General features: G+C 33.5%; 3 protein-coding genes across 3 annotated transcripts in view; 1 reads left to right on the top strand and 2 right to left on the bottom strand.

Moving 5' to 3' along the window:
* Positions 1-6,805, bottom strand: part of LOC122401686 (cadherin-99C) — a 153,349-nt gene extending 146,544 nt beyond the window's left edge. The window contains exon 1 of the mRNA XM_043403972.1: positions 6,279-6,805. Within this exon, the coding sequence (XP_043259907.1) occupies positions 6,279-6,281 (3 nt within the window). The 5' untranslated portion in view covers positions 6,282-6,805. The remainder of the gene's footprint in view (positions 1-6,278) is intronic.
* Positions 6,806-7,390: 585 nt separating this feature from the next.
* Positions 7,391-9,477, bottom strand: LOC122401705 (39S ribosomal protein L1, mitochondrial). Its single transcript, XM_043404021.1, has 8 exons — positions 9,208-9,477; positions 8,842-9,031; positions 8,558-8,768; positions 8,200-8,379; positions 8,004-8,118; positions 7,809-7,927; positions 7,620-7,717; positions 7,391-7,529 (listed from the first exon to the last, which is right to left on the bottom strand). The coding sequence occupies exons 1-8, from the start codon at positions 9,215-9,217 to the stop codon at positions 7,391-7,393; spliced, it is 1,062 nt and encodes a 353-aa protein (XP_043259956.1). The 5' UTR covers positions 9,218-9,477.
* A 219-nt stretch (positions 9,478-9,696) lies between these two features.
* Positions 9,697-12,317, top strand: LOC122401706 (GTP-binding protein SAR1a-like). The gene is made up of 6 exons (XM_043404022.1): positions 9,697-9,897; positions 10,169-10,264; positions 10,476-10,595; positions 11,405-11,470; positions 11,554-11,789; positions 11,851-12,317. The coding sequence occupies exons 2-6, from the start codon at positions 10,222-10,224 to the stop codon at positions 11,965-11,967; spliced, it is 582 nt and encodes a 193-aa protein (XP_043259957.1). The 5' UTR covers positions 9,697-9,897; positions 10,169-10,221; the 3' UTR covers positions 11,968-12,317.
* The last annotated feature ends 614 nt before the right edge of the window (positions 12,318-12,931 follow it).

The raw sequence follows: 12,931 nt of genomic DNA, 5'->3' as shown, positions 1-12,931 counted from the left end.
GTTTTTTTCGAAACAACAATAAACCGGCTCGACTCGCGTCGATTTCGAGACCGCGTCCGCCAATTTAACCGAAACAACATAACGCGATCGTGTACGCTGAGATCGGTTCCAAGTCGGATACACCGTGCGCTCTGAAACACAGGACAAAGTGGATAGGCGGGTTTTCTATCGGCGATCGTCGATCCGAGAAAAACCTGTCGCGATCAACGTTAACCCTTTGCACTTCTGTGCCTCCGTCGCTTTGACGCCGTACCCTTAACGAGCGTGATTTTTATTTGCTCGCGCCTGTTTCCGTTCGCCTATGGGCAAAAATTACACTGAAGCAAGAAGACCAGCGATACCAGTCGCTAGAAAAATATGGAAACCTCGGCGAAAACGCGTGCGAATTTTTATTTGGGATCCTGTAACGGTATACGAATTTTCGAACGTATTTAAATTCAATATTTTTCGAGACGTTCGTAGGAAATTGAGTACCATGAACGAAATTGAAACCGACATGCGACACACTCTTGTACGTGGAAGAAGGAATGTTGTGGCACGGAAATTGTATAGTAATATCTGGAGAATCAATAGCTATCGATCAAATTAGTGACACTGATGTGCAGTTTTTAATTTTTAAATCGAACTTTCGCTTTCGATAATGATGTAATTCGTGAACAGTTAAATTGCAAGATTTGTATTGAAAATCAGCTGAAATTCTGTTATGTAACGTTACGAATTTACTATTTTATATTCGATTAAATTTTGAATTAATATTAAAAAGTCGATCGTCAAATATATTCATATATTCAGTTCTGACTGTTGCTCGATCAATTTTATACAACGTCACCTTAAATATAAAAAATATATTTGATACTTTCGATTCATTTAATATTTGTAATAAAATTAAATGAAATCGGACAAATGCGTGTCACGGAGATTACGAAAAGTAACGTTCACAATTCACATTATCGCTTTCAATCGTTAGAAACATCATTCTAATATGAACTTTCGCTAAAATTAACAGATTAAGAATTTAGATTTACTTTCATACTTTAAAATAAAAAAAAGAAGTATCTCTTGAAGATTCAAAACGAAACGCATCTTAAAGGCGATAAATATGCCAGATAACGGTAGCGAAAGTAAATCTCGACGTTACCGTTACATGTGCCTGGCTACTCGAGAATGATCACTGACAGAAAATTAGTTCCTCGATCAGGATAATTATCGAGCTGCGTTTGTTACCCCGTGCAACAAAAGAAAAGAAACTATGCGAATACCGGTGCACGAGAAAGTGGGTGGCAACCACGATACAATAAGATAAACTGCAGAAGCATTAATTGAGATATAATAGAACAAAATGACTTGGCAAACTCTCCTGCGCTTTCTAATTAATCGTACCACGGAAAAGAATACCGATTCGCGAGTTTCTGTTTACCTTAATCGCGAAACGATCCTGGATTTTCATTTATTATATAAACTGACTGCTAAAAATTAACATAGAACACAATGAATAGTTAACGATATACTTTCCATATTAGATGTTTGAACACCGCGAAGAAAAATCTCGTTTGGCTCGAAGGCAAATGCTGGAGTTTCCACTTAAATTACCTTCGAATGCAAACTGCTTTCAGATTTTCGAAAACGGAGGTTCTCGACATTTAAGAAATTGTAATTAAATATTTATGGGTATTGGATATTATGGGATATATTTAATTATATTAGTAATCACACCTCGCTGTAGCGGTTGTTAGGACGCTGTCTATTGTTTTAAACATATACGTATCTAGATTCTGGATATTCCTGAATCTATCGGGTGAATTCTTTTATACAGGTACAATAACGCCTATTTTACATTAGTCGTTTCAGTTTTGTATTGTATTTATAGGAGGTATTTTCGTGTAAACAAAGTGGGTAATTTAGTGAAAATACTTTTTCGTTTACGCGTGCAAACATTTTTCCTACACGTTGTATAATAACTTAGTTATTCTACGATGTTAATAATAAGAGTCGATGTCAATTCTACATGGAGATATTTGCATGATAATAACCATAAAAGGTTCTTAATCGAATTCCAACGAGTATTCGAGCTATAGTTGTGACCAGCGACGCGGTAGCAGCACAAAGGAACAATATTATGATAAAAATGACTGCTGGTAGCGAGTGAAAGAAGAACTCGCGGTTGTAATAACCTCGTGCATAAGATAACAATATTGATCAGCAATTTTTCATGCAAGTCGCGTAGAGTCGAGCCGTACGGAGGACTGCCGACACTTTTTCGCGTTGCACACTTATTACAATGCAATTAGAGTACAGACGTGTGTTGGCGGAGACAGGAAAGGGAAACGTCGACGATGCAAAAATACGCGGAGCTAAAGGTATCATTTGCATTTACTTCCAGAGCCAGGTTTTACAGCAATCTACACGCATGACTGACCGAGAAACTCGTCTTGGCACGTGTATATGAAAGGATAACTTTATAAGATTAGTAGAAACTGCTACTGAAATACAACTATGCCAACGGATCGTTCGTTTCTCGTTATCGTTTCATTGAACTTGATGTGCCTGATCGTAATGAGAAATATAAGTACGAGCAAACCTACCGGGATAAAAATCTGATCGGAAGAAAAGCATCTCTGGAGTTTAGTTATAAATAGAACAAACATTTTAATGACCCCAGAATACTATCTCTACAAGTGATGCGATGTTTAAACACAAAACACATTTTGAATTTATAAAATAATTTTTTGTAAATGTTTCCTAGAGCTTCTCATTTCTGATATTACGAGTTCACGTATGTAACTCGTACAATAACAGTTTTTAGTTTCTCCTGGAAAAATGTACTTTTCCGAGTTCTGTGGTTTTTCTAATAGTTAACGAAACTTCGTCTTTGCTAATATAACAAATAAATATTGCGTACACATTTTTGCGAAAGAAACCTTTAGTGGTACAAAATCGTCTGTATTGGATAAATATCAACCGATTGCCATGGTATTTGATTATTCGACCAATGCTCTCGTGAGTGTACCCACGCACGTGAACGCATGTCACGCGCTATAATTACTGGCTCGAAGCGAGCCTCGTTGTTATCCACGACACGCGACCGGCGATGTCAAGTTACTAATGAGTTACAGAAGTTGAAAAGTACAACTTTTATCCGAGGCGTTTCAGATGATACACGTAAACACTTAAACGAATAAGTGAAAACTATCCTATGAACAAGTGTCCTCTAAAATGAACGATTTAGGAAATACGGACCTACGCGACTGTTTGTTTACTTCGCCTGGAACACAGTTTGTAACGCAGTCTTGCGCGCTAGCTATCGTTAAGGAGTTAATATTACTAAACTCGCGGTAATCAAAATTGATGATGCTTCTATACTATCGATGCACCTCTAATTTGACGTTCGAGTGATCGCCTCTTCGCGACGTGATCAGATGTCGCGTACGATCGAAATGTGGTCACCGATCGAATGCCACTTAACCAGTTAAGTGTGTTTGAGGACTATATCCGTCATGGAGATGTGGCAGAATTTTGTGTCATGACAACTATGTCCATCATGCGTAAAATTTTATTACAATTTGATATTTAAATTGTAATTTCGGCGAAAACTAAATTATATTCGTAAATTTTAATATGTTTAAAATGTTTAGAGGTCAAGACAAAATGAAACAAACAAATAAAAATTATAAATAATTAATATAAAAAAAAACTGCATATACTACGAATTAGTTTTCGTAAATGTATCATTGTGTTTTATTAGTCATCACAGAAGCGATTACGGATTCATATATTCATTATGCATTGTACCATGCTTTGCTCAACACCATTCTCTAACAGCAAGTTAAAGTAAGAAATTGATTTCTCATGCTTTTTTTCGTTCATATGCAAATCGCCACAGTTAACTGGTTAATTTCAAAGGTGACAAGATACACTTGTTAAATAGGAAGAAATTCTGTACAGATTCAATTCAAGGAATTTCGTCATATAATATGTATACTATACAGGGTGTTCGGCCAACCCTGGGAAAAATTTTAATGGGACATTCTAGAGGCCAAAATAAGACGAAAATCAAGACTACCACTTTGTTGATGGAGGCTTCGTTAAAAAGTTATTAACAATTAAATTCCAAAATTTCAAATCGTTCTGGAAAAATTATTTTCGGTTGCGGGAATCAATTACAATCATTTTTGGTCATTACACATACCCCCGAAATCCTACGCACTTTCGAGAAAAAAATTTTTCACTGAAAATCTAATTAGGTGCCTAAAATCGACGAAAAAAAAAAATTATTTTCGGTTGTGGGGGTCAATTACAATCATTTTTGGTGAATAGACATACCCCCGAAATCCTACCCATTTTCTAAAAAACAATTCGAGAAGATGTGAAATTTTTCGACGGAAAAAAAAATTTCAAATCGTTTTCGAAAAATTATTTTTGGTTGCGAGGGTAAATTACAATCATTTTTGGTGAATAGACATACCCCCGAAATCCTGCGCATTTTCGAGAAAAAAACTCAGTACGGCCGGAATTTTAAACGTTAATAACTTTTTAACAAAGCCTCCATCAACAAATTAATATTCTTGTTTTTCGTCTTATTTTGCCCTCTAGAATCTCTGTATAGGACTTTTATTGTAACAAAATATCTGTAATTGGACTACTTTCAACTTTTTAACAATAGTTGTATTTGTAATTTTAGAATCTAGAATATTTGTAAATTTTGTTGTTATTTCGATCCCCTGAGAATTGATCATTCTCCTACGCGATATGTGAAACGGTCTACCTGCCGATTTACCAACTCAATTATTCGTTAAAACGAGTAATTGCAGAGAATCTATGCATAAATTCATCTAAAATGAAATCATAATAGAATCGTAAACTTATCCCTAACGAGCGCGTATAGTATTTGTATTTAAAATTAGACAGTTGCGTGTGCGTATGAAATCATATACATACACGTTCCACATAAGATCGCTCGTTTGTATTTCTTTTAACGCTTCCTTTCTACTGGCGTCACGAGCCAAATGAAGACGCCAAAGTTCTCATCGTTTCTACTCTGTTGATAATCTGATGCGCGTGACCTTTATCGGATACCCTTTAAATGCGAACCGTATATTCGAGTCATAACGGATCCGTAAAATTATGATTCCGTCTGTGTTTGATCTTGCAAGAGAGAAGTTACTGTTTTACTATCCGTGGAGCATCAAATAATAAATATATACCGTTCGAAATTTAGTTAGTTAAAAATACTCCGTATTGATCTTTTATATTCCAAAGTGCATGCTACTTGTTATGAAACGTACTTATATTATTATTTTAGTATCGAATACGTCAAAATTTACTGTTTCTTATTACAGTAAAACCTCGAATCTTGAGTTCTTCCTTGAGTTATTTTAGAATCGAATAATTTCTTGAAGATCGTATTACCTCAATCTACTCTAAAGAGTCGAAGAAGATGCTCTTAGATCAGAGTTTTCGAAAAAAATTATTTTACTATTAATTAGGATTAGGTATTGCATAAACTCATGGCTATCGACATTCCTATCGTAAAAACGTAATTTACACGTGAAAAACATCGCTCCATCTTTTTGCAGTAGCACAAATGGTACTATTTCCTCTTGCTAGTACATATTAAAATAAACACGAAGATCGACGAAGTATATAATTCTTCCGCCGAGTAAAACAAATGTATAATTTCTGAATAATTTAATGAAGAAATTCTTTAATCCCGAATACGTATTATACTTGCATATAACTGACTTGTAGCTTTAAATCCGCTTAAAAATATATTATCTGTTATTTAACGAATTTTAGATTATGTATAGACTCTAATTTACGACCGATTGGATTTAATAAATCTCCTTCCGAAATAAACTGATAAATCGAGGCTTTACCGTATATTTGAATATGATGTAATAAAATAAAATTGCTGCTTGCTTGAGATTAAATACGCAAATAGCCGATACGAATTTATAATTGCAAAAAATAAGATAACATTAAATCGTACCACAGAGAGTATAATAGAATTTATGATAGCAGGAACTAAAAATATCGGACCGGAAAGTATATAATCTCGACGCCATTTTTATAATATTCAAAATAATAATATTTGTACTCGTTACTTGCGTTTTTAATGGAACAATTTGATTGAATTTTTTCACATTTACAAGTGATTCTATTCTAAGAATCGTTCCGTGCAAACACCAACGCGCTGCACGGTAAATTCGATACAAAATTCGGCACATGTCAATAGCGTACCATTGGACGTATTCGAAAGTAGATACCAGTCTGGCACTTACCATACTTGTTCGCGCGCCTGTCGTGTGCGTGTGTGTATCGTTTGCGCCGGTGTGTCACCTAATGCCGCCGTCTGTTGCTCTCCAATCCAGGCATGTCTATAAAGTAGCCGGTAACAACAATCGGTCGCCGACGAATTCGATGTAACCTAGAATCACCGTTGTCGTGGTTGTTGCTCGCTGCACAGTCAACACAGATCACCACTAGTAAACACACACACGTATACTACACGCGTGGAATCGCGCGCGTGTATATGACTGCGCGGACTCGCACGCACTGTTATCGAGTCGAAAAGCGCGGTTCAACGTTTTTTCAGCGATCCGGATACCAAAGAGGGACGTTCGCCAACGGCTCGAAGAAGGTTAATCGGTGAATGTTTTTAACGAACACTGATTAAAGTCGCCCGCGTACGGTACTCGTTTCGATGTGTTGTCGGTTTTCGACTTTAACTTTCCTTTTTTTCGCGCCTCTTCGACGAAACTGGGAAACGTCACGTGCAGGACGGACAGGAGAAGCGACGGATTTTCAACCTGGCGGACACCGACTGAGCTCTAGACCGGCAGGTAGGTAAGCCGTCGCCCCTCCACCGGTCTCACCACCACGGCCGCTCGCCATTCTCCATTCCCTTTTCCTTCGCTTCACTTGGCTTCGTCTTGTTCTTTCATCTTCCGCGCTCTTACGCTCCTCAGTCTTTTCGTTGCGCAGCTGGTCTGTTATTGCATCCGAACGCACGGACCGCGAATCGTGATCTTAATATTCTGTTCCCGTTAACGAGACCCCTCGCCATTCTGCACATAGTTTCGGATTCACTTTCTAATTTACGATAACGGAATATATTTATTAACGAAAACGATCCACGTTTGTACGGTAATCCGTCGTGTAAACATCGAAATTTAACGCGGATTTAAAGAACCCGAGTCACCTCTATCACTGTTTATATTCCTTCGTCTCGAGCGAACTCGAACGACCGGCAATCTGGCCGAAATTTCAACGCGATGCCGCACGCGTATGAATTTTCGATGTAACTGAAACGTAAATAAACAACAGGAATGCAATGAGAAGTATATCGTTACGAATAACAATTACATATTACTTTATTCATTTGGTTATACATTTAGTGTGTACTAATAACTGCAGTATTAACTTCTTCTTCTTCTTCTTCTTCTTTTGCCGTTTCCTCAGCTTTCATTGAAAGATATTCTTCAAAATTAATTTTAAAAGATTCCCCTGATGTTGAACAACTAATTTGAACTCTAAAACATTTCAATATGTTTTAAACATCTATACTCGTAAATTATTATGATGTTTTGGTAATATCACAAAATCTCGTTCTTATATAATACCTCGGGATAAAAATTCCCTCGCGTTTTGGTTTCACGGCATAAACATTATTAATAAGGGAGGAAAAATTTTTTTCCAAGTGGTTTATCTCCATATCGAGCTATAATCAAATAAATACCATTAAAGAGTACAAAATTTTTAGATATAATACATTTTACACGTCGGACAAATCTTAATAAATTTAAGTTTACCATGCCAAAGGCTACATCAATTACACCATAGTTTTTAAAGGTTTTATCTGGTTGTGCAGTATACTGTATTGCTCTCTTGCATCTCTCAATAAGAATACCTATATCAGTACCCAAAGTACCTGAAGCATTCAAGTCACCAAGATTCATATTTAGTGATAATAGAAGAAATTATCGTTAATGAGTACACTTACTCACCCGAATGTATATTTGGAAATTTCTTTCTTAATAATCCTCTAATTACTATTAAATCAGGTAAAATATTTGGATGAGCTATGACGTAATCAAATTCTTTGTAAGAAAAATCTCCACCCTATAAATATCAATGTTAAATATCCTGTACCAGAAATTATTATATATTATTTAATTTAATCAATTATTCATTAGGCCTTACTTGAATTTGTTTAATCAATTCAATACCACCAGCAAAATCGGCTCCACTTTCTTTAGCAATGTTTTGATCTTCTTTTGATTTAGACAAAGCTAATATTGATCGCGTTTCACTTAATGGAAATATATGTGGCGTATCAACTAGTTTTGTAAACCTTTCCAATGTTTTCGTTTTCTTTTCACGCTATTATATAATTTAGATATGATATTTTTATCAAAAAAGCACTAATAAATCAAATTGTAACGAAGTGAATGAAAAAATCAATTTAGACAAACTCCAATCATTATTATTAATCCAATTATTATTATTATTAAAAGAGTGTATAATATAATAAAAAAGTGGATAAAATCTGATTCCTGACCTGCAAATTTAATTCAATATATGCATTAACATATGCATTTGGTTTATTGTACATAGTTGGATGATGTAGTTCACGATGACATTCCAGAGCTTCTTTTAAGGAATAAACTGGTTTTTGATGATATTTTACTATCCATACATCGTCCACTGATTTCCTTTTCCAGCTATCATCTAATGCCAAAAGTGGAGGTACTTTTGGCTGCACCTTTTCCCTATTATAGAAATTATTTAATAATTATAGATTAATATTAATTATAATAAAAACTAGCAATATAATATACTCACCCTTTACAAATTCTCTCATTATGTGGAATAAACCCAACTTTTTCAGCAACAACTTTAACTTTCTTCTTTCTGGCCTTTTCTCTTGTACCTTTTCTAGCTGCATAATCTCTGGATTGTATAAATAAACAAGAGTACATATTGCATCCAGCTATGTGGCTGTATGCTAAACGAAAATTGTTTATCAACCATCCTATAAATAAGTAACAGAATATACATGTCTAATAAAAACATTGCTATCAAAAGTTTCATTTGAGGTTATAAACATTGTTTTTGTATAAATTTGTAGTATAATATACAAATAAAAATGGTACTGTTAACGTACTTGTGTTAATATTAATTTCTAACAGAGAAAAACATAAATTTTACCTGCCGACATAATCACTGTTACATGGAATAATTGTGAAGAGGTTAGGGAAGTCAATCTATAAAGTTACCAAATTAAGCTTAAACTAGGGATATCGAAATTTCAACTACACGATACGATTTCTAGTCTTAAAATAAATGTACTTCGTAGAAAAGTTTTTGAGTTATTATATACATATTTTTCAATAATTGTAGTAAAATAAATATTGTATATCTGAGCTGTATATGCCTGTATATATTTACTATTACTATTACAATGTTTTAGTCGATATTGTAATCGGAAAGTATAATTGTCTATTTAAAGAGAAAGAAAAACAAAAATTACAATATATGAATGAAATAGCAGCTAGGAGCTGAATAAAATTAGATGGAATTGACCTTAAAATCCGCGCTTATGAAACAGCACTATTCAAACAATATGGCTGACGGAAGTAGACGTCATCAGTGCCAACTGCCAGCCAACCAGGCCACACCAGGCTCGCTAAAGCTATACTTTCTGTAGAAGAAAAAGCACTTTTTCTTCGTCTCCTACATCTTCGTGTATTTTTTCACGTTGGATACGTTAGTCCAGTGACAAAGTAACAGGTTCTACGTAGTTATACCATGCGAACGCTTTTCTGACCCGCCTGCAATTCTGCATTTTAGTGGTGGTGAATGAAAGATCGTATTACTGTTATTAGTGGGCGAGATCTGGTAAGTCTGTCGAATTTTAATTGTAATTTTGCACCGATCATATGCTACATTTTATTTTTACCTAAAGTACACAAAGCTGTACTAATTCACTGTTTATTTTAAAATAGTTCCTCGTTAATGTTTGTTGTTATTATCCATTTTGCTGCAGTATGTTTTGTTGCAATTTATATATGCTTAGGTCACACCAAGCTACGATAGGTTCAAAAAACTCGCTTGTACTATACGATACAATTACTTGCAGTCGATAATTTTGTCAATTTCATTGTTGCAGAGTCATTCAGTAGTTAGACACAGTGGACCTGATATCCATTTATATCTACAAATATGCTTATTTTGGACTGGTTTGCAGGGGTTTTAAAATATTTTGGTGAGTGTAATTTTTATAATGATTTTTTAAATATATATTTTTTTTATTTTACGTATAAATATATTTTATATAAAAGATATTGCCTCGATAATTTAGAATATTTATGCTCATTTTATACATTAACAAATATTAAATTTATAAGATTGCCTGCATCTATTTTATTTATTACCTACATTATGCTACATTATTATTTTATGTTTTTTATGTCTAGGGTTTTGGAAAAAGAGTGGTAAACTCCTGTTTCTTGGTTTAGACAATGCAGGTAAAACCACATTGCTTCATAGGCTCAAAGATGATCGACTAGGACAACATGTACCTACATTGCACCCAAGTAATCAATATTTATTAATGTATTACTAGTAATTATTGCTTGGAACTTGGTATTTTTTTCATATATATTATTTACAATATATTGTTTTGCTATATCAATAAGAATAGTTCATAATTTTATTGGTTGATTTTGTCTTTAATGCTTTGGCTGGTGTATCATTTGTTTGTGGATGATATTGCATATTTCACAAGACTGTATCACTCATAAGTAGATGACAGTTTTATTTGTATAATCATGAATAACAATAGCAGAACTCTGTAACAAGATCTAATAGAATCAATTATTTATAATGAAATTATTAAAGATAGTTTATTGAAAGCAATATTGTTTAAAATTGAAGTTTTAAATTAATAACTAATAAGGATATGCGTGATCTCGAGAATGTTCGGAATCCCGAAAACATCCGGAATTCCCGGAAGTGTTTATTTTTTGCTATTTTGAATAGCTTATAATATGCTATTAGCATGATAATTGAACACAGAATAGAAAATCCAAAATTAGTGGTATGCAGAAATTAAAAACTCACGGGATTCCGATGTTCAGAATGAGATGGAGTGGAGTATGATTGTATCATTGACGACCTTCAGAATTCTTGAAATTCGCAATGTTTCCTACAATATTACTAACATAACCTTTTTCGTGTAAGAAGGTGCATATATATGAGATGAGATTTCTGTTCCGATCAAAATTTCATACACTCCCAATAATTAATTAATAATTTTACAACTTACATATTTTTTTAACGTCATTTATTAGACTAAACTTGATATACATATTGTAACAGTACTGTATGTAATTTTATGTTTCAGCATCAGAAGAACTATCTATTGGAAATATGAGGTTCACAACATTTGACCTTGGAGGACATCCTCAAGGTATAATTAATTATGTTATTATAGTATTGGTCTTAAGTAGACTTCATAAATTTAAATCTATACAAGGAAATGATATATTATAGCAAGAAGAGTCTGGAAGGACTATTTCCCAGCAGTGGATGCAATAGTGTTTCTTGTGGATGCATTTGACAGATCAAGACTATCAGAGTCGAAAGCTGAATTTGATGCACTGTTGACCGACGAACAACTTAGTATGTGTCCAATTTTAGTACTAGGTAATAAAATTGATAAATCAGGTGCAGCTTCAGAAGACGAATTGAGAAATTATTTTAATCTCTATGGTCAAACAACAGGAAAAGTAAGTACAACAAATAAATTTTATTTGATACACTTATGTAATATAATGAATATGATTTTAGGGAAAAATTTCACGCAGTGAAATACCCGGTCGTCCGCTGGAATTATTTATGTGCTCAGTGTTAAAAAGACAGGGGTATGGTGAGGGCTTCCGCTGGCTCGCTCAATATATTAACTGAACGCATATGATAACTTAAATGCTCCAATTCTCAGCAGTTTACTACATTTCCCTTTCACTGATTCGTACTGGATGCCAGTATCAGAGGTGTATTATAATAGGATAAACTGCAGTAACAGGTTCAAAACAGTGCAAATGAGGAAAGAAGACGATATCTTAAAAATACGATATAAATACGTGATAGGACAAATTTCTTTCTTTTTAACATGTGGAGCCTACAACAATATTCTACATGAATTTTTTAAATTCCATACAAGTTCTGAGGATTCCTATCGTTTTGCAAATCACATTATGGAAGTACTTGACATGCTGAAAAATGATATAAACATTTTGATAAATAAAATAATAAACTATTTAAGAATTCCAAGTGTTTCTCAAAGTTATTTTTATAATATTATTTTTTTTTATTTAAAACATTTTGCTCATATGCGATATTATTAAATAATATGAAAAAAATACTTGTTTATTTATATTTAAGTACCATTATTTTTTGTGAGTTTTTCAAAAAATTAAACAAAAGTAATATATAAACTCGGTTTTATATATTTCTATTTTGAAGTACATCTGTGAATATTATATATGTATAATGTACAACTTTTCCATAAATTTTTGTTGCTTATCAATAGAAATTATTAACGTTTATGAAGCAACAAGCAATATCAATATGAGTTGTAATGAAGGTGATAGTAAATATATTTCATGATGATATTATTGTTAAACACACGGTCACATTTTTGTAGTGAGTAAAAAGTGTCAATAATGTTTTGTAAATTAAATCAACCTAAAATTTAAATCAAATCGCCTGTACTTAGATAGACATTATTATATAGATTTATTGTATTGCTCTGTTTATATAGGTAAACTTGGTTTTAGACAATTAACGTCAAAATTAATGGTTTTGAAAATCACATTTTTTACATGTCAATACAATAATTGTAAGTACTAATGGTGTTCTACTCGTTATT

The sequence above is a fragment of the Colletes gigas genome, unplaced genomic scaffold (assembly GCF_013123115.1).
Source record: "Colletes gigas isolate AHSC1104 unplaced genomic scaffold, ASM1312311v1 Colletes_gigas_Sc00027, whole genome shotgun sequence".
NCBI classification, from domain to species: Eukaryota; Metazoa; Arthropoda; class Insecta; order Hymenoptera; family Colletidae; genus Colletes; species Colletes gigas.
Note: the sequence above shows the minus strand (reverse complement) of the source record. Positions and strands in the feature narration are given on the sequence as shown.

What these genes read in the sequence shown, in the direction of transcription:
- LOC122401705 (XM_043404021.1), bottom strand. An exon ending in ATATTGAATTAAATTTGCAG is followed by an intron (nt 8,380 to 8,557) that starts GTCAGGAATCAG and finishes ATTATATAATAG; the next exon opens with CGTGAAAAGAAAACGAAAAC. An exon ending in AATTGATTAAACAAATTCAA is followed by an intron (nt 8,119 to 8,199) that starts GTAAGGCCTAAT and finishes TGATATTTATAG; the next exon opens with GGTGGAGATTTTTCTTACAA.
- LOC122401706 (XM_043404022.1), top strand. Translation starts at nt 10,222, where the DNA reads ATGCTTATTTTGGACTGGTTTGCAGGGGTTTTAAAATATTTTG. An exon ending in AGGGGTTTTAAAATATTTTG is followed by an intron (nt 10,265 to 10,475) that starts GTGAGTGTAATT and finishes TTTTATGTCTAG; the next exon opens with GGTTTTGGAAAAAGAGTGGT. An exon ending in CCTTGGAGGACATCCTCAAG is followed by an intron (nt 11,471 to 11,553) that starts GTATAATTAATT and finishes GATATATTATAG; the next exon opens with CAAGAAGAGTCTGGAAGGAC.